Source organism: Phocoena phocoena, chromosome 3, assembly GCF_963924675.1.
Source record: "Phocoena phocoena chromosome 3, mPhoPho1.1, whole genome shotgun sequence".
NCBI lineage: Eukaryota > Metazoa > Chordata > Mammalia > Artiodactyla > Phocoenidae > Phocoena > Phocoena phocoena.
Genome location: NC_089221.1, coordinates 118,775,415 through 118,801,475, shown reverse-complemented (window position 1 = coordinate 118,801,475; position 26,061 = coordinate 118,775,415). Strand labels below are relative to the sequence as shown.

Genomic DNA, 26,061 nt, shown 5'->3' with positions numbered 1-26,061 from the left:
GATTTTTTAGTTGGAAATGAAGTGGAATGAAATTCTATTAAATGTCACTTTGGTATCAAACAAACTTAACTCTTATTTTTGCTAGAAATTTGTTCTCTCTCTCTAGCTATGTAAATTATTCAAATTTCCTTTTTTATAATGTTTCAAATACTTTCTATAGGTCATTATTTATTTTCTGAAGTAATTAGAATGTGCAATCCTCTTTGGAAATACATTCATATTTTTCTTAATTTTATATGTATGCTTATATATGTATAGTACATAATCATATTGAATGAATATATGGATTATTCACCTTGAAGCTATTTTATAAGCCTAATTCATTTTCATAGTGAAATTCCTGGAGTAAGGTCTCCTTAAGATTTTCTTCACAAAAATTTAATTAGGCAATGGTACTAAATTTTATCACCTAATATTGCTAAACTTTAAATGGATTGGGTTTTTAAATTTTACATAGTTATGATTGTTAAACTTTTATGCTATCACAATCTTTTTAATATTTAGTTTTCTGTGTGAATTCATAGTGCATGCACAGCCTATGGCATCTGGAAGATTCAGATGAACATACATTGAAAAGTAAGTTTCCATTTCAATTCTTCCATCAAGAAATTATGCAATTTTAATTTAATTATAAGCCTCATATTATAAGGGTCATCTAAACTTATGTAATAATTTGGGGAAAAGAACACAAGATGTAGAATGAATTATTACCACACAAAGTAAGTACCACAATAAGAAATTTCTTTCAGCAATTTGTAGAGAAACTATTTACTGAAGCAGTTCCTAGCAAAAAGACTGATACTTATGTAACGGCATCTTTGTATGTGCTTGAAATTAGTAGGTTTTGCCTTTAAAATGGAAAATTCAGAATTCTCCTTCCCTCCTACAGTTAGAAGAAGGATGAGAAAACCTCCAGTCACTAATGTTTAGGGCTCCAAGTAATAAAACAAATCCAGTGACCTTCCCCCCTTTCTTCTTCAAAAAATATAGGTTGGGAATGACAGCACGTTATGGAGGCAACAACATTTCCTTTTCTTTTACCGAGTATCTCCTGTTAACTATAAAGAAGAAGAGAATTTTGTATTCAAGAAAACTTGAAGGAACTTAGATAATGACTTCGACTTTCTGATGAATTCACTGAGTCGTTCTCTACACACACACACACACACACATCACACAGTATTTTTTCTTGAAATTGTAAGGACTTCAAAGACTCATAAATAGGTAGACTTAAGGAACTAGACATGAGGAATAAATATAAGAAAGGGATGGAAACTGTACCAGTGAAATCAGTGAAAGAAGACACCCAGTAGTACTCTTTTTGCTTTAAAGAATGAATTGATCGCCTACCTTAAATTTGATGTTTACTTATATATAATAAACATTAAAATATGTTAAATAAAGAATGAGAAAAATCAATGGGCAAATTTCATTAGCTTAGAAAAAAGATAAGAAATCGGTAAAAAGACTTTTGCGGTGAAGCAAAGAGCATACTCTCTCTTCTTTGTAACTCCGAACTGAGTAACATGACTCTATTTTATGTCACTTGCTTACCCAAATCACCATTCCCCATGATGATTGGATATACAGCTTTCTGATGAGCTATAATATTCCTAAGACAACTACAAGATTAAAAATATAATATATATTCATATGAATAAAGAAAACTGTGAAGATGATGAAAAGGAGTAGACACTTAAATGGAACTCACCGCTGTTAGAGTTTCAGGATGGGAAGTTGACTCACTGGAATTACAAAGCGGAAATAAGGCCCCAGACGAATCACCACAAAGTATGTCTTGTCCTGAACTCAACTGCTCATTACATTTTAGAAAGTTAAACTCTGTCTTTCCAGTATGGGCAACGCACAGATTGTAGGAATAAGGTAAAGTTCCTTCACTGTAGTTGGGGGGAACCACGGGGCCAGACTTGACACAGACACCAGGCTGAAAGCAGCCCCAGGCAGCGGGGCTGGAGGAGCGTCGAAGGTGTAGGGCGACCGCCAGAATCACTGCCAGGAGGAAGAGCACCGAGATCAAGGCCAAGGCCACCACCAGGTAAAACTGCAGCTCAGCTTGGGGGTCAGTGGGCTCAGAGTGGTCACTGAGGTCCGGCAGCGCCTCCTGCAGGCTGTCCGCGAAAACCAGGAGCAGCGTGGCGGTGGCCGAGAGGGCCGGCTGTCCCCCGTCGCGCACAGCAACAAGCAGGCGCTGGCGGGCCGCGTCCCTGTCGCCCAGGGCTCGCGCAGTGCGCACCTCGCCCGTGCGCAGCCCCACGCTGAAGAGTCCGGGCTCGCTGGCCTGCAGCACGTGGTAGGACAGCCAGGCGTTGTGTCCAGAGTCGGCGTCCACCGCCACCACCTTGGTGACCAGGTAGCCTGGCTGCGCGGCGCGCGGCACCGTGTCGAACAGCGCCGAGCCGTCGGGCCCCAACGGCGGGTACAGCACCCTGGGCGCGTTGTCGTTGCGGTCGCCCACCAGCACGCGCAGGCTCACGTTCGCGCTGAGTGCGGGCGAGCCATGGTCGCGGGCCTGCAGCGTCAGCTCGAAGGCGCGCAGCTGCTCGTGGTCGAAGGCGCGCTGCGCGAACACCACGCCGCTCTGTGCGCTCACGGACACGTAGGACGACAGCGCGCGCGGCTCCAAGTCGCTGGCCAGGATGGAGTAGGAGATGTGGCTGTTGGGCCCCAAGTCTGGATCTGAAGCGCTAACTTGGGCAATGGAGGCTCCAGGCGGGTTGTTCTCGGCCACGTGGACCACGTAGGAGGTCTGGTGGAAAACAGGAGCGTTGTCGTTGACGTCAGTAATATGCAAGGTGACACTTGTGCTGGTGGAAAGGGGCGGCTTGCCCTTGTCGGTGGCTGTGATGGTGACATTGTACTCCGGTGTCTGTTCTCGGTCCAGGGTCCCGTCTGTTACCAACTTGTATGAATTTTTGGACGAAGAGATTATCTGAAAAGGTACTTCACCCTCTAATCGGCAAGTAACCTCCCCATTCTCCCCGGAATCTCTGTCATGTATTTTGATCAAAGCAATTAGCGTTCCCGGCACTGCGTTTTCCAGAATCATTTCGACTAGGGAATGGAACTTAACATCTGGCCTATTGTCATTTTCATCTTGAATGTTAATTTCAACTGTACATTGTGCAACCAGTCCTCCGCCATCCCTCCCTTCCACCACGATAGAATATTCCTTGATTTCTTCAAAATCCAGTGTGTTTAGAGTTGTAATTTCCCCATTCTTCGAATTCAGACCGAAGACTTGCCCGGTCCTGTAGAAGGAATAAGTGATTTCTGAGTTGACGCCCTCGTCCTGGTCGGTGGCTGACACCTGCAACACAGTGGTGCCTGGGGGCACGTTTTCTCCAAGGCTGACTCGATATACGTCCTGGCTAAATACCGGGGGGTTATCATTGGCATCAGTGACCTGGATCCGGAGCTCAGTAGTGCCATTTAGGGGTGGATCTCCACGGTCTGAGGCCGTCAAGACTAAACGATGATAACCCTGTTGTTCCCGATCTAAGGGTTTCTCCAATACCAGTTCCGGGTATTTACTACCATCTTGTTTCTCCTTACTTATCAACGAGAAACTAGGGCTAAGAGAGAGTTTATAAGTCTGCAGAGAGTTCAAGCCAATATCTGCATCTTCCGCGACTTCTAATATAAATCGCGTGCCTGGCAGCGTAGACTCACTTATTTGTAGCTCAAAGGAATTTTGCATGAATTTTGGTGTGTGGTCATTAACATCCTCGATCTCCACACTCACGTGATAAAAGTTCAATGGATTTTCAGCAACAGCCTCAAATTCTAGAGCACAAGCCGGCTTCTTTCCGCATATCTGCTCCCGGTCTAGCCTGCTGCTAACAAGTAACTCCCCGCTCTCTGAGCTCACAGTGAAGTAAGGCTTCTCCGAACTGACCCGCAGTTTTCGAGTCGGTAACTCGTGGACACTGAGTCTCAGGTCCTTGGCGAGGTTCCCCACCACCGAACCCTCTGGCATCTCCTCGGGAATCCTGTAGCGGATCTGCTCAGAGAGCGCCAGGCAGAACAAAGACAGCAGGAACGGAAAGAGCACTGGCCGCCTCTCAGCCCAGCCCCTCTCCCCAGCTCCGCTCCCCATCCCTCTTGCTCCCCTCAGCTTGCTCACCGGCTTGGAGACGCCGGATTACAAACAATCTCTGTGCCGCAGTAGTCCGGAGTTCCGAACAGCCTTATTCCGGCGTGGGGGGTCAGGCAGGGTTTCTTCTTCTCCAGAGGAGGAAGCGGTGGAAAGGCTAGCGAGTCTGAGATGGGAAAGTGCGCTGCGTCTGCGCGAGGAGGTCGCGCAGCTCCAAAGCTCTCCACTTTGGCCAACAGCGGCGCCCAGAGTCCACACTAGGAAACTGCAGCCCCCGCTGCTTAAGTTTAAACAGCGAAAATAATTATAACCGTGTGCCTAATTTAATATGCCATATTTTTATGTTAATATATTTAATACCTTACATTATCAAGACTTCCTTAAGGTATCTTTTCTTTTGTTTCCAAATTATTAGAAATATTATGTTGGACCTGTATACAAACTTACATATATTGGTCCATTTATTTCACCATTCTACAAACATACATTGAACTTTTGCTTTGTGTTAAGTACTGTCCTTGTCAGTGGCCATATAACAAAGAATAAGACACAGGTCTTGCCCTCAGGGAGTTTATTGTCTGCTAATTTCACGAATCGTTTCTGTTTATTAGCTATGATATATAAAAAAATTTTAAGCTTCTTTCACTGATTCCTATGTTTATCCCCAACATTTCTACATACTCAATGCTATTTCATATCACATATATTAGAGAAATCAATACTGTTTAAAACTATTTTGTAAAATTGTGTAATTTTGTACCAATCCTCAAATATCTCCTTCTGATCATCTCAACACTCTCTTTACAAAATAATTTCTTTTTACTCTTCTATCTCAAGGAGTATTCATTCAAAAAAACTGTCCCTATGATGTAGCCAGGATATTATTTACTGTACCTCCTACTTCATATCTCAAAATTAACTGGCTTATGTCATGCCCAATATCACATATAAATTCATCCTTAAAATGTATTGAAATGTTAGTCTATCCTTCCATACAAAGTCACAAAGGGATATTCTAATAGAATGCATTAGCTCCTTATCTATGTACTTATGTTATGCTAAAGTAATGGCTTCAGAATTGGAGGAATTGAGCTCATGGTAAATGTATTTACATAAATTCACTGAATGTAGTGACACCTGTTCTAATTATTTTACTCCACTTGTTTAAAAAAATTTTGCAATTAGTGAATGCTTTGAGCAAGAGTATTGGGGCAACTTTCCACACACTTTTTAAATTTGCAAAGTGTCAACAAAATAGCTGTCTCCTCAAGTGACTGTACACCCAAACACTACAAAAATATGAAGTTAACTCCTACCCATTGTATACGCAAAATTGGAAGGAACATAGCACAATCCCTGGGAAATGTCCTTTTAATTACTAATGAATAATTCATTGTGATTTCCACTCTCATCTGATGACAAATCAGAGGTTAGTTTTATTTAAATGCTATAACAAGGGATACGGAAGTCATATAGTCCAGATGGAATCATTTTTAATTGAATTTTAATCATTTTTAATTGAATCATTTTTGATTGGTTTGTTTAGAATTTGTGTACATGTAACTTGTGTTCTTAAAACCAACACTCTCGAACTCTAACCATGAGAACACAGCACATTTCACATGGCTGTACAATCAAAACAGCTCATTGGAATTCTAATGAAACGCGTTCTTCTGTATTTTACAAAAGTCATTTTCAACAATTTAAAATGACATGTTATTGCAAATTTGATGGGGGCAGGGGGCAATGGACATTTTAGGCTTCAGATTCTATGTCTCCATTGGTATGAGTCCTGGGTGGCCACTGACACACAAAAACAGTGGTGTGTGTGTTAGGGACCAGTCTCATCTACCACCACCCTTTAAAATATGTTTGTTTTGAAATATAAGAAGTACTAAAGCTTTGAACGGTAGTGATCCAGATGCAGGGCTCAGAAAAGAGGTTTAAAGTGAAGAAAATTTCAAGAGCCTAGTTTTAGTTTTAGCGAAGAATTCTTAGGATTCTTTGTAATCCTAAGAATCCTAAAAATTCTGAGATGTATTTTACTTTTACTAAGCTAATACAAGGGTTTAGAAGCCTCAATAATTTTTTTAAGTTTTAATTTATATGTATACATATATATGTGTGTATATACACACACACACATATATTCCTATATATAAAACGAACTGACCATATGTGATTGGGTAACTATTTCTTAAGTGAATAAGTGATAATTGTGGTAAAATATGGAAAGCTTTAAGAGGTCAAGAGTTCATATTTAAACAATCTTGTCTAAGCCTTTGGAAAGCAGATAAAACAGTTATGTTGATTAGAACTCAATTTTATGGTATCACTAACACAAAACTTTGTGGTACACCTTAAAAATTATTTTTAAACTTTCTTCACAGTGCATGTTTCAAAACACAACTTAAATGTATAAAAAATATAATTCCTCTAAGAAGTAAACGTAAACAAAGAACTGAACTCACCTGAACAGAAGCACCTTCATCCCTACATTCATGAAAATCTCTGGATGTTAACAAGGAATACTTTTTCTCACAGCTCTCCTGGCTGATGAGCGTGTCCGCATAGTTGGGCTGCGGGAGGATCACGTGACTCCCCCGCGAATCAGAGGTAAGGGTGACCTCATGGGAATAGGTCTTCAGGAAAGCCTGTACTCCCTCCATGCCCACAAAGCCTGAGGCTGGCAGGCCTGCCAACCCGACGCCCGAAGCCTGGAGAAGACTCGACTTGTGCCACCGCCACAGTCTGAGAGCCAGCAGCACAATGACAAAGGCGAGGAAGATGCAGGAAACAACTGCCACTGCCACCACCAAGTATAGTGTGAGGTCTGAATCATCAGAGCTGGTGGGGGTCCTGATACTACCCAGGTCGGCAAGGACTTCTGGGATGCTGCTGGCCACTGCCACGGTGAGTGTGACGGTGGCAGAGAGAGGGGGCTGGCCATGGTCCTGGACCGCCACCACCAGGCTCTGCTTGAGCGCGTCTCTGTCCAGCAGGGCCCTCGCTGTGCGCACCTCGCCCGTGTGCAGCCCCACCGTGAAGAGACCTGGATCACTGGCCTTGAGCAGGTGGTAGGACAGCCAGGCGTTCTGACCTGAGTCTCTGTCCACAGCCACCACCTTGGTCACCAGGTAGCCTGGCTCTGCAGAGCGGGGTGCCAGCTCTACACCCGTGGAACCATCGGTGGGAAGCATGGGGTACAGGATCTCTGGCACATTGTCGTTCTGGTCCAGGATGAACAGGCTCAGTGACACGTTGCTGCTGAGTGGAGGGTCCCCACTGTCACTGGCTGTCACCAGTAGCTGCAAGTCTTGGATCTGCTCATAGTCAAAGGAGCGCAGCGCATATAGGACGCCAGTGTCAGAGTTGATGGAGACATAAGATGAGAGAGGCGTTGCCATGATGGTGTCTTTGGTCAGAGAGTAAGTGACCTGGGCATTGTTGCCACTGTCAGGGTCATGGGCCATCACAGAGAAGATGGAGGCACCTCTGGGGTTGTTCTCCGGGATATAGGCTGAGTAAGAGGCATGAGGGAAAATGGGTGGATTGTCGTTGGTGTCTGCCACGTGCACGGCAATATGAATTTCAGTAGATAGAGGTGGGGTTCCTAGATCTGAGGCCATCACTGTTATATTATACATAGAGATCTTTTCTCGGTCCAAATATTCCCATATCACCAATCTATAATAATTATCTATTGATTTTTCTAATTGAAAAGGTAAGTTATCACGTGTGTAACAGACAACTTGACCATTCTTCCCAGAGTCTCGGTCATGCACATTCAAGAAGGCAATTACTGTCCCAGGAAGAGTATTTTCCAAGACTGGGCTAAACAAAGATGTAATGGTCACTTCGGGTCTATTATCATTGACATCTTCCACTGAAATGAGCACTTTGGTCCGTCCCAGAAGTGCCCCCACATCTTCAGCCTGTATTCCCATGTCATAAAATGCACATTCTTCATAATCTAAACTCTTTGCTGTTGATATTTCGCCAGTATTTTCATTAAGCTGGAATAACCGAGATTGTTTTTCACTAATTTTCCAGAATTTATAAGCCACTTCTCCGTTGGTTCCCTCATCCGGGTCGCTAGCGCTTACAGTAAGCAGCCGGGTACCCGGGGGCACGTTCTCTGGGACTTTCACTCGGTAAATCGGTTGAGCAAAAACCGGGGCATTGTCGTTTGTATCCAACACTGTCACTCGGATGTGCACTGTGCTGGAGCGACGCGGTTCGCCTCCATCGGAGGCGATGAGGACCAGACGGTGAGCAGCCTCCTCCTCGCGGTCCAGGGCGTGCTCCAGCACGAGCTCTGGGCTTATAGTTCCGTCGTCTCCAGTTTGCACGTCCAGGGAGAAGTGGTGATTGGGGCTGAGCTGATAGCTCTGCAGGGAATTCAAGCCCACATCGGGGTCAACAGCCTCTGGGAGTGGATAACGTGTTCCGGGCAAAGCAATTTCGTTAATTTTTACTTCCAGATTGTCGACCTGGAATTTCGGATTATTATCGTTGATATCAGTGATTTCTATTTCTATTCCCCAAAGTTTCCCTTTATCCTCAACCAGGATGTTAATATTTACAAGACACCGCGCGCTCTGAGCGCAGAGCTCCTCCCGGTCTATCCTGCCCGCGGTGACTAAGCTGCCGCTTCCCGGGTTCAAAGCAAAGAGCTGCATCCTACCTCTGGAGACGATGTGGACTCCGTGCTGCGCCAGCTCTTGTGACTCCAGCCCCAGGTCCTTGGAGATGTTCCCCACGAAGTATCCTTTGTCGCTCTCTTCAGGCACGGAGTAGTGGATCTGTCCTCTCCCGATCTCCCCTAGCGTGCCCAGGAGGGCGCAAAGCAGTACCAGATCGCCGCGTCCTCGGTAATTCTTTGGAGTGGCCATTGTTCTTTCACTAAGGAATCCACTCAGAATCTTCACTGGGCATATATGTCTTCTTTACCTTGTTGCTGCTTTGCAGATCATCTTATGGAAAGCTGGAGTTTCCCAAATTTAGGGGCGGAATTTTGCTGCAGTCCTGCAGTTGGTTTGTGAGATCTGCCGGTCTTTGTGAGGTCGGAGCCCAGAGTATCCGGATGGTTTTTGGTTACATTTATCTCCAAGTAGGTGAACAGCGGCGCTTAGAGTCCTAGGCAGTTACTGCACTCAGATTTGTAATATTGCGTGCTACATTACTTAGGAAAAAGTTACTACTTGCTTTTTATAGTTTGGAATAATTTATCTCTGAATTCATATTTTAAAAGTAATTGCCAAGAAGTGTGGGATGAAGTAGGTTTAAGTCTTACAAAGTATTATTAAATGACCAGATTTTGGGGTTAGTGTCATACTAAATTACTCAAATTTCTGGAATATATTTACTCTTTTAAAAATAAAATTTTATTTCCTATTATGCTCTAAGCTTTATTGTTAATATCTTCAATATCTATTATCAAATAAGAACTACAGTTATCACTGGAAATTAATTCATTTTTAGACTAAACTATACCTATTGGAGATGACTGACCCAGAAGTTGTCTTATTTGGTTTAAAACAATTAATATTTATAGTAAGCTTCCTGTAGAGTTGTTGCCTTTTTTTTGTTGTTGTTGCCTTTTAATATTTTTTTAAATGGCATTTTAATTACACATTAATAATAATGTTTTCAAATTAATATTGTGATGTTTTACTAGGATATGTGCTTTTACTTTGAAGTTTTATCAGAGATTATTTAAATTTTATATATTTTCTATTTGAATAGAAAATACTTGAAAGATACAAAGGAACATACAATGAAAAGCAAATTTTCATCCTACTCTTCTGCCAGTGAGAGATGATTACATTTTAAAGCCGACTTAGTTAACTTTTAAACGTATACATATAATCTAAAGGTAACTTTACCTTAACTAGTACTTCGATCAAAAGAACCACAAAATTATCACTAAGGAGTCAAAAAGTGCCAGTGCAAGAATAAATGTCTCTTTTCTTCAGCAGTTTGTACAGTGGCCATTAACTGAGGCAGTTGCTAAGGGAAATCTAGCAAAGGCCCAATACAATGTATTATCATCTTGTGTATGTACTTGTATGCACATAAGACTGTCAGTCTTGTCTAAAATTTGAAGAATTCAACATGTTATTTTTCTCCTAGAGATAGTAGCATGACTAGAAGACCTCTAGCTATATTAGTTTAGGGCTACAAAAAAAAAAAGACATTTCAAAAATTACATAGGAGAAGTGTGTGTGAGAGGAATAACAGAGGCCAAAACATTGTGTTTTCTTTGATAGAGGAAGCCTATAGAATGAGCATCAATACAGATTAATCCTGAAAAACCTATGCTGCAAGTAAGGAGAACATGCTTTTATCTTCTGGTGAACATAGTGAATCTACTGATAAATAAAATGATTTTACACACACACACACACACAGAGCACAATGAATACAATTACAGTAGGTCCATCTACATAAAAATACAGGTTAAGAGACATTATTCTAGGAGCTTTTGCAACAAAAGAGAAGTAAATATAGGAAACAATATTAGATTAATATGGAAACCATTATAGTTAAATCAATTAAGAAAACTACCTAATTTTAGCTTATATTTTTTCTTTAAAGGTTTATTTATATGACTGCCTACATTTACATTTACAGTATGTCCAAGCTGAAAAAAAATCACAATATATTAAGCTGTGGGAGAAAAATTTAGGGAAAAATCTCAGTAGTTTTACGGGAGACCCTATAACATTGCCTAATGTTTCCCTTGTAGATAAAACCACAACTTGACTGCTTTGTAAATCTGAGCCTGGTAAGACACCACTAAAAGACACGTAATTGCTCCGAATTCAACCTCCCTTGAAGAATGGTATGACAGCTTTTAGACTGGCTTCTACACTCTTAAGACAATGTTTGGATCGAAAAATTGTATATAGGCACACAATATTTTCAGTTTGGTTCCAGAACACTACAATAAAGGGAAGAGCACAATAAAGCGGGTCACAGAAAGTTTTTGGTTTCCCAGTGCATATAAAAGTTATGTTTTAAGTGTGCAATAGCATTATATCTAAAAAATGTACATGCCTTAATTTAAAATACTTTATTGCTTAAAAATGCTAACCATCATTGGAGCCTTCAGTGAGTCAAACATAATCTTTTTGCAATAGTAATATCAAAGATCACTGATTATAGAGCGCCATGACAACTATAATGAAAAAGTTTGAAATATTTTAAGATTTAAAATATTGTGACACAAAGACATGAAGTAAGCAAATGCTGTTGGAAAAATGGTGTCAGTAGAGTTGTTTGACCCAGGCTTGCCACAAACCTTCAACGTGCAAAACAACAACAACAATGAAAAAACAAAGACTCAGTATCTGCGAAGCGCAATAAAGCAAAACGAAATAAAACAGAGACACGCCTGTATTTTCTTGTGAATATGGAGAACTGTCTAGACCATAAGAAGCAGGTTATACTTACAGGAAACTCACCTGATGGGAGGTTGACTCACTGGAATTACAAAGTGGAAATAAGGCCCCAGACGAATCACCACAAAGTATGTCTTGTCCTGAACTCAACTGCTCATTACATTTTAGAAAGTTAAACTCTGTCTTTCCAGTATGGGCAACGCACAGATTGTAGGAATAAGGTAAAGTTCCTTCACTGTAGTTGGGGGGAACCACGGGGCCAGACTTGACACAGACACCAGGCTGAAAGCAGCCCCAGGCAGCGGGGCTGGAGGAGTGTCGAAGGTGTAGGGCGACCGCCAGAATCACTGCCAGGAGGAAGAGCACCGAGATCAAGGCCAAGGCCACCACCAGGTAAAACTGCAGCTCGGCTTGGGGGTTAGTGGGCTCAGAGTGGTCACTGAGGTCCGGCAGCGCCTCCTGCAGGCTGTCCGCGAAAACCAGGAGCAGCGTGGCGGTGGCCGAGAGGGCCGGCTGTCCCCCGTCGCGCACAGCAACCAGCAGGCGCTGGCGGGCCGCGTCCCTGTCGCCCAGGGCCCGCGCCGTGCGCACCTCGCCCGTGCGCAGCCCCACGCTGAAGAGTCCGGGCTCGCTGGCCTGCAGCACGTGGTAGGACAGCCAGGCGTTGTGTCCAGAGTCGGCGTCCACCGCCACCACCTTGGTGACCAGGTAGCCGGGCTGCGCGGCGCGCGGCACCGTGTCGAAGAGCGCCGAGCCGTCAGGCCCCAGCGCCGGGTACAGCACCCTGGGCGCGTTGTCGTTGCGGTCGCCCACCAGCACGCGCAGGCTCACGTTCGCGCTGAGTGCGGGCGAGCCGTGGTCGCGGGCCTGCAGCGTCAGCTCGAAGGCGCGCAGCTGCTCGTGGTCGAAGGCGCGCTGCGCGAACACCACGCCGCTCTGTGCGCTCACGGACACGTAGGACGACAGCGCGCGCGGCTCCAGGTCGCTGGCCACGATGGAATAGGAGACGTGGCCATTGAGTCCCAGGTCAGGATCCAGCGCGCGGACTTGAGTGATGGAGGTGCCAGGAGGGTTGTTCTCTGCTACGTGGACCACGTAGGAAGCCCGTTCGAAAACTGGCATGTTGTCGTTTACATCACCGATGTGCAGGGTGATGCTTGAGCTGGAGGAGAGGGGTGGCTTGCCTCTGTCAGTGGCTGTGATGGTGATATTATACTCAGGGGTCTGCTCGCGGTCTAGAACTCCATCTGTCACTAATTTATACGTGTTTCTTGAAGTATTGAGTATTTTAAATGGAACATCACCTTCTAATTTACAAATAACTTCTCCATTGTGTCCGGAATCCTTGTCACGGATTTTGAGCAAAGCAATGTGTGTTCCCAGCTTGGTGTCCTCCATAATAAGATCTGGTAGAGACTGGAATATCACTTCTGGGACATTGTCGTTTATGTCTAGGACTTCTATCTCCACGGTACACTGGGCAATCATTCCTCCACCATCCTTTGCTTCCAAAACTATGGAATATTCTTTGACTTCCTCAAAATCTAATGCATTTAGAAGAGTAATTTCCCCAGTATTAGAATTCAGGTCAAACTGGGTAATCTGGCCTGCTGCAGTGAAAGAGAAGGTGATCTCGGCATTGACACCCTCATCTTGGTCGGTGGCCATAACTCGAAGCACAGTGGTGCCTGGGAGCACGTTTTCTGGAAGCTCCACCCTGTATAGTTCTTGGCTGAATACTGGAGGGTTATCGTTGGCATCAGCCACTAGGACTTGTATCTGTGCAGTACTGCTTAGGGGTGGATCCCCGAAATCCAAGGCCATCAAGGTCAAGTGGTAGGACGTCTGCTCTTCCCTGTCTAAAGGTGTCTTCAGTACCAGCTCAGGGTATTTACTGCCATCTAATTTCTCTTTAATCACAAGTGAGAAATGATCATCAGGACTGAGCTGGTAATTCTGTAGTGAGTTGGTACCAATATCTGCATCATGGGCAGATCCTAAAATAAATCGTGCCCCAGGCTTTGTGGACTCACTTATTTGTAGCGCAAAGGAATTTTGCATGAATTTTGGTGTGTGGTCATTAACATCCTCGATCTCCACACTCACGTGATAAAAGTTCAATGGATTTTCAGCAACAGCCTCAAATTCTAGAGCACAAGCCGGCTTCTTTCCGCATATCTGCTCCCGGTCTAGCCTGCTGCTAACAAGTAACTCCCCGCTCTCTGAGCTCACAGTGAAGTAAGGCTTCTCCGAACTGACCCGCAGTTTTCGAGTCGGTAACTCGTGGACACTGAGTCTCAGGTCCTTGGCGAGGTTCCCCACCACCGAACCCTCTGGCATCTCCTCGGGAATCCTGTAGCGGATCTGCTCAGAGAGCGCCAGGCAGAACAAAGACAGCAGGAACGGAAAGAGCACTGGCCGCCTCTCAGCCCAGCCCCTCTCCCCAGCTCCGCTCCCCATCCCTCTTGCTCCCCTCAGCTTGCTCACCGGCTTGGAGACGCCGGATTACAAACAATCTCTGTGCCGCAGTAGTCCGGAGCTCCGAACAGCCTTATTCCGGCGTGGGGGGGTCAGGCAGGGTTTCTTCTTCTCCAGAGGAGGAAGCGGTGGAAAGGCTAGCGAGTCTGAGATGGGAAAGTGCGCTGCGTCTGCGCGAGGAGGTCGCCAGCACCAAGCTCTCCACTTTGGCCAACAGCGGCGCCCAGAGTCCGCACTAGGAAACTGCAGCCCCCGCTGCTTAAGTTTAAACAGCTAAAATAATTATAACCGTTGTGCCCAGCTGAAAAACCTTTTTTAGATGTCCGTATATTTAATAACGTTTAATTTGTACTATTAGAAACGTCATTATCCCAACTTTCCAGGTTTTTAGGTAAATCAGGTAGGTTTGATATATAAACATCTATATACTGACATAATTATTCCCCGACTTTCAAATCCGCACTAGTAATAGAAGGATAACTATAACACAGACTTGGCCTAAACGATCTCAGAGCATAGTAATTGTGAATACTTATTAATTAGCAATATATTGGATAAGGTTTTATCTTTTTTTTCCTCGTCGCCTTTTCCCTTACTGTTTTGGTACCTAATTCAATTTTTCCACAGAGCAACAGTAATGCTGAAATTGTCTTTTAAAAGGGCACAATTTTTTTTTGAGCACAGGCTCCGGACGCGCAGGCTCAGCGGCCATGGCTCACGGGCCCAGCCGCTCCGAGGCACGAACCCGTGTCCCCTGCATCGGCAGGCAAACTCTCAACCACTGTGCCACCAAGCAAGCCCTAAAAGTGCACAATTTATACTTACCTCTCTTCTTCCAAAACAGTTTCAGTGATTTCTTTATAGTAACATTTCTTGATTTTAACTTCCAATATCTCACTTAAAGGAATGATGCAGCCTTTTAGAAAAGAGCCTATCCCTCTCCTTCCCATTGCACGATTATTTTCCTGGGTACAAAATGCAACATAAATCTCCAAAACTACCAGGGGAATAATATATTTTGCTTTGCAACACAAACTCACTAAGCATGGTCTATGTACTGAGGCACTTGTTCCCACTTCTGTACTTATCACATCCCGTAATGACGGTTGAAGGAAATAGTCCCTAGAAAGTTTATTTGCAATAGCTGGCTGAATTTAGTGACGATTTCTCCCCTTTGTTTAAAAATATTTTTAATCATCTAATAAATTTGGTTGGGGGGGTTCTTTTTCAAAATACCTGATAGCCACATTTCTGCCTCATAGGGTGTCAGTAACATTATCCTCTCCCCCAAGTGATTGTACATCTGAACACTTCAGAATGTATGAAATATACTCCCACAGGACTGCACAGACCTTTATATGCAAAACACCACCTAACACAACATTATGCTAGAAAAAATGTGCTCTTACCTAATACTCAAAAGGTCCCAGTAAACAAGATTACCTTGTCATCAACTACTTCCTGGTACTAATCAACTGATGTACTGAGTTATACTAAAATGTTGTATAACAAGTATAGAAGTAGTTAATTGCAGACTAGATTACTTCTAACTGAATTTTTCAGCAGACCCAATAAGTAAAATTCACTACTGGTCTAGGACTTGAGTGTATGAGATGGTTGTTTCACAAAGCCAGCATCCCAAATCTCCCACTTATAGAGCCCACATACACACTTTGAATGACTGCATCACTAACACAGCACATTAGAATTTGGGGTAAAAACATGCAATGGCCTATTTCACAAATGTTACTTATGACACTTGAATGGCATTTTATTTGATGTCACATTTTATTGGTTTTGGACAATGACCTTTAGTGTGGTATTAGACTCCATGCCTGTCATTGATAAAGATCTCAGTGAAGCCTGACACACACACATTTCATTCTTTAGGCATCCATCTAACCTTCTACCAGGACCTGACTTTAACAGACAATTGTAGTTTAAATAGGTCAAAAGCCATGGAGGTTTTCAAGGTCACCAGGGGGAGTTACATGGAAGCAGAAGCAAGGCACAGAAAAAGTCTTCAGACTGAAAAGTTTTTCAAGAGCCTTTTATAGATCTGATCTAAAGAGAGTCCTGAGAAAACAGAAGTGTACTTTCTTAAGAACCTCATGCAATGAGAAACACTTAACAATTCATTCTCATTTATAAAATACATGAATTAAGAACACCATGTGGAACATAAGTAGAAGGTATAAAAATGCGATTATCAAAAAAAAATGCGATTATCCACTTATTCACAATCTTGTCCATATGCTTTCACTATAAATATGACGCCAAAACCTATGTCAATAAGCGTTCCATGTTAAAGAATCACCTCCGAAATAAACGATTAATCTTGCTTTACCACTTAAAAGGGTTTTTTTTAACCCATCTTCAAATCACTTATTTCGCAAAACAATAAAGAAATTTACACAAAATATACTTCTTCAAAAAATATAAAGATAAATGACTGACTGAACTCACCTGAATACGTTGGGCTTTATCCTTACATTCATGAAAATCTATGGATGTTAACAAGGGATCCTTATTCTCACAGCTCTCCTGGCTGATGAGCGTGTCCGCGTAGTTGGGCTGCGGGAAGATCACTTGACTCCCCCGCGAGTCCGCGGTGAGCGAGACCTCGTGGGAATAGGTCTGCAGGAAAGCCCGCACCCCGTCCACACCCACAAAGTGAGAGGCGGGCACGCCCTGCAACCCGCCTCCTGAAGCCTGGAGCAGGCGCGACGTGTGCCAGCGCCTCAGCCTGAGCGCCAGTAGAACGACAACAAAGGCAAGAAAGACGCAGGACACCGCGGCCACGGCCATCACCAGGTACAGCGTGAGGACGGAGTCGCTAGAGTCGGCGGAGCGCTCGAGACTCCCCAGGTCTGCCAGCACATCTGGGATACTGTCAGCCACAGCCACCGTGAGAGTGACTGTGGCGGAGAGAGGGGGCTGGCCGTGGTCCTGGACCGCCACCACCAGGCTCTGCTTGAGCGCGTCTCTGTCCAGCAGGGCCCTCGCTGTGCGCACCTCGCCCGTGTGCAGCCCCACTGCGAAGAGTCCTGGATCGCTGGCCTTGAGCAGGCGGTAGGACAGCCAGGCGTTCTGGCCCGAGTCTCTGTCCACAGCCACCACCTTGGTCACCAGGTAGCCGGGCTCTGCAGAGCGGGGTGCCAGCTCTACACCCGTGGAACCGTCGGTGGGGAGGGCGGGGTACAGAATCTCAGGTGTGTTGTCGTTCTGGTCCAGCACGAATATGCTCAGAGACACGTTGCTGCTGAGCGGCGGGTCCCCGCTGTCACTTGCAGTCACTCTCAGTTGCAGGTCACGGAACTGCTCATAGTCGAAGGATCGCAACGCATACAGGACTCCAGTGTCTGAGTTGATGGAAACATAGGAGGATACAGATGGCCCCTGGAGAGTATCTTCAGATATGGAGTATGTGACACGGGCGTTCTCGTGGCTGTCAGGGTCACATGCAGTCACAGAGAAGATGGAGGTGCCTCTGGGGTTGTTCTCAGGCACAAAGACGGAGTAGAAGGAGTGGGGGAAGGCAGGTGGGTTGTCGTTGGTGTCTGCCACAATCAAGGAGATGTGAGTTTCCGTTGACAAGGGCGGGCTTCCACCATCTGTGGCTTTCAGTGTGATGTTATATACAGAAAATTTTTCCCGGTCTAGGTTTTTTGCTGTCACCAATCTATAATAATTGTCTATTGATCTTTCTAATTTAAAAGGCAGATTTTCTGAAACAGTGCAGGTCACCTGGCCATTTTTCCCAGAATCTCGGTCTTGAAGGTAGAAAAGAGCAATTACTGTTCCAGGAGGAGTGTTTTCAGGGACTGAGCTGCTCACAGATGTTACAGTCATTTCCGGGGCATTGTCATTCACATCTAAAACTGTGATCAGTACTTTAGCCCTTGTCATGCTACCAGCACCATCCTGAGCTTGAACTTCCATTTCATAGTAGCCAGATTCTTCATAATCTAGGCCATCTAAAGTTGATAATTCTCCTGTGTGGGAGTTCAGCTGGAATATCTGTAGAATTTTTGGAGTTATTTTCCTAAAAGAGTATGTCACTTCCCCATTGACTCCCTCATCCAGGTCGATAGCATTTACCGTGAGTAGTCTTGTGCCCACTGGCACGTTCTCAGGGACAGTTACTTGGTACTGGGGCAAAGAGAAGACTGGCGCATGATCATTCACGTCCACCACTGTTACTTGGACACGGGCGGTTCCGGATCTGGGTGGATCACCGCCGTCAGAGGCTGTGAGGAGGAGGTGGTGAGCTGTCACTTCCTCCCGGTCCAGCACGCGCTCCAGCACTAATTCCGGATATTTAGTTCCATCCTCTCCAGTTTGCACAACCAGGGAGAAGTGGCGATTGGGGTTGAGATGGTAGCTCTGGAGAGAGTTCGTGCCCACATCCGGATCCCTAGCCTCATTTAACGGAAATCGCACCCCAGGAGATGTATTCTCCATTATTTTCACATTCATTTCTTCCGTCAGGAATTTAGGAGTGTTGTCATTAACATCCATTATTTCCACTTCTATAGGGTAAAGATTCATTTTATCTTCCATCAGGATGTTAAAGTTCACCAGACACCGCACGCTCTGTGCGCAGAGCTCCTCCCGGTCTATCCTGCCCGCGGTGACCAAGCTGCCGCTTCGCGGATTCAGAGCAAAGAGCTGCGTCCTACCTCTGGAGACGATGCGGACTCCCCGCTCCGCCAGCTCCCAGGGCTCCAACCCCAGGTCCTTGGCGATATTACCCACAAAAGACCCTGTGTCTGTCTCCTCCGGAATGGAGTAGAGAATACGTCCTGCCGAAACTTCCCTCTGGGTCCCCAGGAGGATGGAGAGCAGGATGAATCCTGTGTAGTCCCCTCCCCTCTCCCGAGCCGCCATTCTTGTTCTGCTCATCTTTAGACACTGGCCTATCTCCTGTTGTGTTTCTGGATGCCAGTATGTCTGCGTAGAGCCCTCTGTATTCGGAAAAGGAGCCCAGAATCCAGTGGTATAGAGGCCTGAGTTTAGTGCAGCTTGGAAGAGAATTTGTCTCAGTCTGGCGTTTCTTTGTGCTGTAAAAGCTCAGTGGTTCTGGCGGATCTTTTGAACCATTTTTCCCCTGGCTGGTGAACAGCGGCGCTCAGAGTCCTTACTAAGTTACTGCACCATATTGAAGCAAAATAATTGATTTTTTTCAGAAAGTTGTTTTATCCTTCAAAATTCTCCCATTTATATTCCTTCAATTCATACAACTCTGATATCATTTAAAATTAAATTTTAAGCAACTGTGCACTAATTCAACAATGTTCATGGATGGATGTTTATTAATCCCAGATTTTTAACTCTCTGCTCTGCACTGCAATTTTGAAATGATTCTTAGACATTGCCTCACACCTGTCATGTTCTAGACACCACCATGGAAGGCAGAGAGTCCATTTTTTCTTTAACATATAGAGAGATAATTTAATAATATTTTTCATTGAATGGAATCTTAGGGATTGTTTAGTCCAATACCTTCATTTTAATGATTTTTAAAATGAGAGGGAATTGCTTTATCCTTGACTATATAATGGTAGAACCAATGTAGGAATACAAATATCCTCATTCCCAGTCTCCTAAGAAGAAAAAAGGGAATCATTGTTGGCCTTGGCTGTTGCTTTATGCTCAAAAAGTGCCATTAGAGATGAGGTGAGAAGCCAAGCAGCTCCAATCAGCTACAGAAGCAACTCATTTTATACAGAAGGCATAAATTTGCAGATTCTACTGGCTGTGGATTCATAAGGAAATGAGTGTTGGCTTCACTGTTTCTTTTCATTATGCAATTTAAATAATCACCCTACCCTATAATTGAGAAAAGATGGGTCTCTAAACAGCCTTTGAGGATAGATGCAGGACTGTCCTGAGAGGATCCTTAGAGGTACTCACTGCTCCACTGATGTTAACGAAGTAAAACTCAATTGTTGATGGATCTGAGGTTACTCTCAGCTGGCAGAAATAAAACAAATTCCTTCCACATAGTTGCAGAAGAGAGAGACCTGTTCTGAAATGAAGACCTGGCAAGAAATCACCTTGCTTTGTAAATTATTTTAAGCCCTGGGGAGTAGCTAGTAGCACCAGAAGGGAGAACTAGAAGTGACACTGTAAAAGCTTAGCTCAGTTGGTGAGAAGTTCCTAACTAAGTAATCTATTTCTGCTCTCTGATGGCCTTACGTCAAAATACAGGAAATACTTTGAATGAAATGCCATTTCAATCTATCAAAATAATTCACATCATATTTGCTTTCACCTAGTAGATAAAAGAACTTTTTTGTTGTTCAAAGGAACCAATATGAGTACTGTAGATTAATTACATAACCAGGAGTTTAAAACTATTAGTTTAGTAGCAATCTTGAATTTCTTGTTGATGTAAGCAAAGTATATGGTCATTAAAGATCATAAGTACTTGCAGATATTTTCAAACAAAACTTTCATGTCCATATATTATGGCTCCCAATGTCATAATTTTTTTTCTTCTTGATACTTCAAAATTCATAGCGTAATCTCACATTTGTCTCTTATTCTGTTTTTAAAAAGTGTCGATTAACAATACTTCTGGGTACCTTCTTTGGAGCTAAATAAATAAGATCTAGATAAAGGACACAATCAAGTTTTTAAAGTTACTTTACAACATAAAATTAAATATTAAAAATTTCTACTCAACCACCAAGAGGTGTTTAAATATAACATAAAACTACTGTATAAAATTGAAATAATGTATTTTTAAAGGGAGTATGTTATTATTGATTGAGTTATTGGGAAGAATCTTGACCTTCATTTGTTTACTTACATTAAAAAATTCTATGAACAGTCTATTCATTTTCCCAGACAGTGAGTTATTCACCTCCTCTCCTTTCTTTATGGGACTTTTTTTTTCCTGAAGAACCATTTGTTTGGAGTTCTGTTTAGGTTTTCATTCCCAGGCAAAGATGTAGGATTCTTCCAATGATTCTCTCTGAGATTTTACTTCTTCCCCTTTGATGTCACTTGATCAGAATGGGTGGTTTTCACAAGTGATAAAATAGCCCAATAATTTGGTAGATTTTTTTTCTGGTGCTTCCAAATCACTATGTGCTCAAAATCTCAGATTGCCTATCTTTTTACTAATGATCTATAGTATGTAAGTCAAAGAGCCTCAGCCAAAACTTAGCAAAGTCCATGATTGCCAGGATTTAACACTTGTTCAGTCCACATGAATGAATGACTATTGTGAGAGTAGAATCTAACAGTTTTTCTGTCAGTGAAATATTTTATTTGTTTAAATGAAATGTTCACGGGTAATTCAGATAAGAGAATAAAGTAAACTACCTAGTGTCCCAGTTACTCAGCAGATAAGGAAATAAAATAAACCAGTCTACCAACCATGAAACGGTTAGTGAGTTTTGTTTTTAACAATGGAGGTACAAGATTAGTTTAAATCATCCAAAATTCGTAGTATACTAAAATAACATTTACACTCTCACAGTGTGTGAAACAAATCTTAATATTAAAGACCATCTGACTCCCACTACCAATATCCAAGTTCTTTAAAACCTGAATTCTATTCAATTCTGATTAAACCATTAAAGAATTATATCACAAATGTCCAAACAAATTATATTTGAAATGTGTATGACTGGAATCTCTTGGTTAGTCATATACACCTGGAATCTTGAAATAAATAATTCTACAATAATTGCTGAAAGTAAATATCGATTTAGAAAAACATGCATTAATTATCCTTTAGCAGCTAACTTAAAGATATCAACTGAGTACTATCTTTCTTTACAAACACTGACAATTTCAGATTACAAAGGAAGTTCTCACGCATTTTCAAGATATATTCTGAATTGTCTACTTTACACGTGCATAACAAATTTAGATGCACAAGTGGCAAATCCATTGTGTTATCAGATATTAGAATCGTAAGCTCAGGATTGGAAAATACCTTGGCTATCATCAAGTTCAACAACTCACCAAATTATATCAATATTATCTCCTGTATGCCATTAATCCCAGGACAATCAACGTCCTTTGGAAAAGCACCAATAATGGAATCTCCTACCTCCTAGGAAATCCATTTTGTTAGAACAACTTAACTGAAAACTTTGCTGTTTTCTACTCACCAAGCCATAGTTTCATTCACACCTTTGGGCCATGATGATTTAGATTAATCATTCTTTTAAATGACAACCCTTGGGCTTCCCTGGTGGCGCAGTGGTTGGGAGTCCGCCTGCCTGCCGATGCAGGGGACACGGGTTCGTGCCCCGGTCCGGGAGGATCCCACATGCCGAGGAGCAGCTGGGCCCCTGAGCCATGGCCGCTGAGTCTGCGCATCCGGAGCCTGTGCTCCGCAACGGGAGAGGCCACAACAGTGAGAGGTCCGCGGGGGGGGGGGGGGGGGGGGAAAGACAACCCTTCTTTCCTTAAATATTTTAATAGAATAGGGTTCCTACATAACAAAAGCTTTATTTTATCTGGGTTTAATATGCTAAATCATTTAAATTCTTATTTGAATACTATTAATCCTTCATTCTCCCATTCACTAGTCCTCTATTTTTAGAGCTATATCTTGTAAGTGGACACTAATTACCACATTTAAAAACTCACTTTCTTTCTTTTTTTTTTTTTTTTTGCGGTACGCGGGCCTCTCACTGTTGTGGCCTCTCCCGTTGCGGAGCACAGGCTCCGGACGCGCAGGCTCAGCGGCCATGGCTCACGGGCCTAGCCGCTCCGCGGCATGTGGGATCTTCCCGGACTGGGACACGAAACCCGTGTCCCCTGCATCGGCAGGCAGGCGGACTCCCAACCACTGCGCCACCAGGGAAGCCCAGATCTTAATCTTTTTAAATAGAGGCTGTGATTCAGTTTTTTCCACAGTATAAAAATAATCTCAGGGTCTTCCCTGGTGGCGCAGTGGTTGAGAGTCCACCTGCCTATGCAGGGGACGCGGGTTCGTGCCCCGGTCCGGGAGGATCCCACATGCTGCGGAGCGGCTGGGCCCGTGAGCCATGGCCGCTGAGCCTGCGCGTCCAGAGCCTGGGCTCCGCAGCGAGAGAGGCCACAACAGTGAGAGGCCCGCGTACCGCAAAAAAATTAAAAAATAAAAAAAAAATAATCTCAGATACGCCACATGATAGAAAAAAAAGAAAAGAAAACAACTAAGAAGTGAGATGTAAGCAACCCAAGGCACAAAGAGCTTGCCAAGAGGAGAGGAGTAAAGGAAATTCAGGGCATACATTATTACGATTTATTTTGGTGAAATTCGAGAAAACTAAGATTTAATAGACCTCTACTGATATAAAAGAAAAACCTTCTCAAAACTATATGATTCACTGCAAAAGACTAAGAAAACTAAGCACTGATCAAAGAGAATTTAAATTTTCCTGTTCGAATAAGAACAATAAAAGCAATAACCTCACCTGAACAAGGGAGTCTTGCTCTTTACAAAAATCTTCCTGAATCAAAAGAGGTTCGCTTTTCTCACAGCTCTCCTGGCTGATGAGCGTGTCCGCGTAGTTGGGCTGCGGAAAGATCACGTGACTCCGCGAGTCCGCGGTGAGCGAGACCTCGTGGGAATAGGTCTGCAGGAAAGCCCGCACCCCGTCCACGCCCACAAAGTGAGATGCAGGTAAGCTCGCTGGTACACCTCCCGAAGCTTGCAGCACGTGCGATCTCTGCCAGCGCCGCAGTCTGAGCGCCAGCAGCACAATGACAAAGGCAAGAAAGACGCAGGAGACCGCGGCCACCGCCACCACCAGGTACAATGTCAGGCCTGAAGCGTCAGAGTCGTGCGGGACCTCCAGGCTGCCCAAGTCGGCCAGGACATCTGGGAGGCTGTCAGCCACAGCCACCGTGAGAGTGACTGTGGCGGAGAGAGGGGGCTGGCCGTGGTCCTGGACCGCCACCACCAGGCTCTGCTTGAACGCGTCTCTGTCCAGCAGGGCCCTCGCTGTGCGCACCTCGCCCGTGTGCAGCCCCACCGCGAAGAGCCCTGGCTCGCTGGCCTTGAGCAGGCGGTAGGACAGCCAGGCGTTCTGGCCCGAGTCTCTGTCCACAGCCACCACCTTGGTCACCAGGTATCCGGGCTCTGCGGAGCGGGGTGCCAGCTCCACACCAGTAGAACCGTCAGTGGGGAGGGCAGGGTACAGAATCTCAGGTGTGTTGTCGTTCTGGTCCAGCACGAATATGCTCAGAGACACGTTGCTGCTGAGCGGCGGGTCCCCGCTGTCACTTGCAATCACTCTCAGTTGCAGGTCACGGAACTGCTCATAGTCGAAGGAGCGCAACGCATACAGGACTCCAGTGTCTGAGTTGATGGAGATATAGGAGGATAGAGGTCCCCCCTGGATGGTGTCTTCAGCTAGGGAGTAGGTGACCTGTGCATTCTCATGGCTGTCAGGGTCGTGTGCAGTCACTGAGAAGATGGAGGCACCTCTGGGGTTGTTCTCAGGAATGTAGACAGAGTAGGAGGTGTGGGGAAAGACAGGCGGGTTGTCATTGATGTCTGCCACATTTAGGGAGATGAGCATTTCTGTAGACAGAGATGGAATTCCTTTGTCTGTGGCTGTCACAGTGATGTTGTACGAAGACACCTGCTCTCGATCTAGAACTGTATTCGTCACTAATCGATAATAATTGTCTACTGATTTTTCCAGTTCAAACGGCAGACTTCTTGAGATAGAACATGTTACCAGGCCATTCAGTCCAGAGTCTCGATCATATACTTGAAAAAGAACAATCACTGTGCCTGGCAGTGTACTTTCAGCAACTGACCTGCTTCCAGAGGTAACTACCACTTCTGGTACATTGTCATTCACATCCAAGATAGATATTAAGACTTTGGCTCTGTCTTGTAGACCTGGCCGATCCCGGGCTTCAACATCCAGCTCATAAAAGCTGGAGTCTTCATAGTCTAGATTTGCAGAAGTTGATATTTCTCCAGTCAAAACATTCAAGCAGAAAGTCTTTGAGATCTTTTCTGTTATCCTCACGAAGGAATACGTTACTTCCGCGTGGGCTCCTTCATCCTGGTCCCTGGCATTTACCGACAACACTGGCGTACCTACTGGAAGATTTTCAGGAACACTCACACGGTACACAGACTGAGTAAACACTGGAGCGTTGTCATTTGCATCTAGGACAGTAACCAGAATTCGAGCCACACCTGAGCGGACAGGGTCACCACCATCCATGGCAGTAAGGACCAGGCGGTGAATGGCCTCTCTCTCCCGGTCCAGGGCGCGCTCCAGCACAAGCTCCGGGTATTTGGGCCCATTGGCTTCGCTTGGCACGTCTACTGAGAAGTGACTATTCCCGCTGAGCTTGAAGCCCTGGAGAGAGTTCACTCCCACATCCGGGTCATAGACCTCCATTAGCGGAAACCGAGAAGATAAGGCTGCGTTTTCGATAATTTTCACTTCCAATTCTTCCCTTAAGAATCGGGGTGCATTGTCGTTAATGTCCACTATTTCCACTTCCACGGGATAAAGATTCAATTTATCCTCAACAAGGATGTTAAAACTCACCAGACACGGTTCGCTCTGAGCGCAGAGCTCCTCCCGGTCTATCCTGCCCGCGGTGACCAAACTGCCGCTTTGCGGGTTCAGAGCGAAAAGCTGCGTCCTACCTCTGTGGACTATGCGGACTCCGCGCTCCGCCAGCTCCCGGGGCTCCAGCCCGAGATCCTTGGCAATGTTGCCCACGAAAGAGACTTTGTCCAGCTCCTCAGGAATGGAGTAATGGATCTGCCCGGCCCCGGCCTCCCACAGCGTCCCCAGGAGCATGAAGAGCAGGACAAATACGCTGTAGTGCCGCCGCCTTTGCAGAGCCGCCATTACTGGCTCGTTCTGGACTTCCCTGGGATTACGAGTAGGGTGAACAGGTTCGCATCAATTTTGGGGCTTCTCAGAATTGGAGGTCAAGGTCCATAAACAAGCCGCGATCAGATGCGAAGCGTTTTAGGACAGAATGTCCGCGCAGCTGCAAAGCTTTGGTGTAAGTTGTGCTTTGTGCTTTGAGGATATAACTCGAGTTCTCACTGCTTTCCTTGCCCGG

General features: G+C 44.6%; 5 protein-coding genes across 5 annotated transcripts; all 5 read right to left on the bottom strand.

Moving 5' to 3' along the window:
- Positions 1-1,696: 1,696 nt before the first annotated feature.
- LOC136120858 (protocadherin gamma-B5) lies at positions 1,697-4,117 on the bottom strand. Its single transcript, XM_065874521.1, has one exon. It carries the CDS (start codon positions 4,115-4,117, stop codon positions 1,697-1,699), a length of 2,421 nt encoding a protein of 806 aa, XP_065730593.1.
- Positions 4,118-6,498: 2,381 nt separating this feature from the next.
- On the bottom strand, positions 6,499-9,009 carry LOC136120277 (protocadherin gamma-A8-like). Its single transcript, XM_065873717.1, has one exon. The coding sequence runs from the start codon at positions 9,007-9,009 to the stop codon at positions 6,499-6,501; it is 2,511 nt and encodes an 836-aa protein (XP_065729789.1).
- Positions 9,010-11,568: 2,559 nt separating this feature from the next.
- LOC136120827 (protocadherin gamma-B4) lies at positions 11,569-13,980 on the bottom strand. The gene has a single exon (XM_065874466.1). The coding sequence runs from the start codon at positions 13,978-13,980 to the stop codon at positions 11,569-11,571; it is 2,412 nt and encodes an 803-aa protein (XP_065730538.1).
- A 91-nt stretch (positions 13,981-14,071) lies between these two features.
- On the bottom strand, positions 14,072-18,888 carry LOC136120276 (protocadherin gamma-A7-like). Its single transcript, XM_065873715.1, has 2 exons — positions 16,465-18,888; positions 14,072-14,233 (listed from the first exon to the last, which is right to left on the bottom strand). The coding sequence occupies exons 1-2, from the start codon at positions 18,886-18,888 to the stop codon at positions 14,072-14,074; spliced, it is 2,586 nt and encodes an 861-aa protein (XP_065729787.1).
- A 29-nt stretch (positions 18,889-18,917) lies between these two features.
- Positions 18,918-25,865, bottom strand: LOC136120275 (protocadherin gamma-A6-like). Its single transcript, XM_065873714.1, has 2 exons — positions 23,427-25,865; positions 18,918-18,965 (listed from the first exon to the last, which is right to left on the bottom strand). The coding sequence occupies exons 1-2, from the start codon at positions 25,839-25,841 to the stop codon at positions 18,918-18,920; spliced, it is 2,463 nt and encodes an 820-aa protein (XP_065729786.1). The 5' UTR covers positions 25,842-25,865.
- Between the last annotated feature and the right edge of the window lie 196 nt (positions 25,866-26,061).

Bases quoted from the DNA above. Each gene is read 5' to 3' on its own strand.
- LOC136120277 (XM_065873717.1), bottom strand. From the start codon at position 9,009: ATGGCCACTCCAAAGAATTACCGAGGACGCGGCGATCTGGTACTGCTT.
- LOC136120827 (XM_065874466.1), bottom strand. From the start codon at position 13,980: ATGGGGAGCGGAGCTGGGGAGAGGGGCTGGGCTGAGAGGCGGCCAGTG.
- LOC136120858 (XM_065874521.1), bottom strand. From the start codon at position 4,117: ATGGGGAGCGGAGCTGGGGAGAGGGGCTGGGCTGAGAGGCGGCCAGTG.
- LOC136120276 (XM_065873715.1), bottom strand. From the start codon at position 18,888: ATGGCGGCTCGGGAGAGGGGAGGGGACTACACAGGATTCATCCTGCTC. The intron at 14,234-16,464 runs GTGAGTTCAGTC...GCAGTTTCCTAG, and splicing joins ATAAAGCCCAACGTATTCAG to TGCGGACTCTGGGCGCCGCT.
- LOC136120275 (XM_065873714.1), bottom strand. From the start codon at position 25,841: ATGGCGGCTCTGCAAAGGCGGCGGCACTACAGCGTATTTGTCCTGCTC. The intron at 18,966-23,426 runs GTGAGGTTATTG...TTCCGAATACAG, and splicing joins AGCAAGACTCCCTTGTTCAG to AGGGCTCTACGCAGACATAC.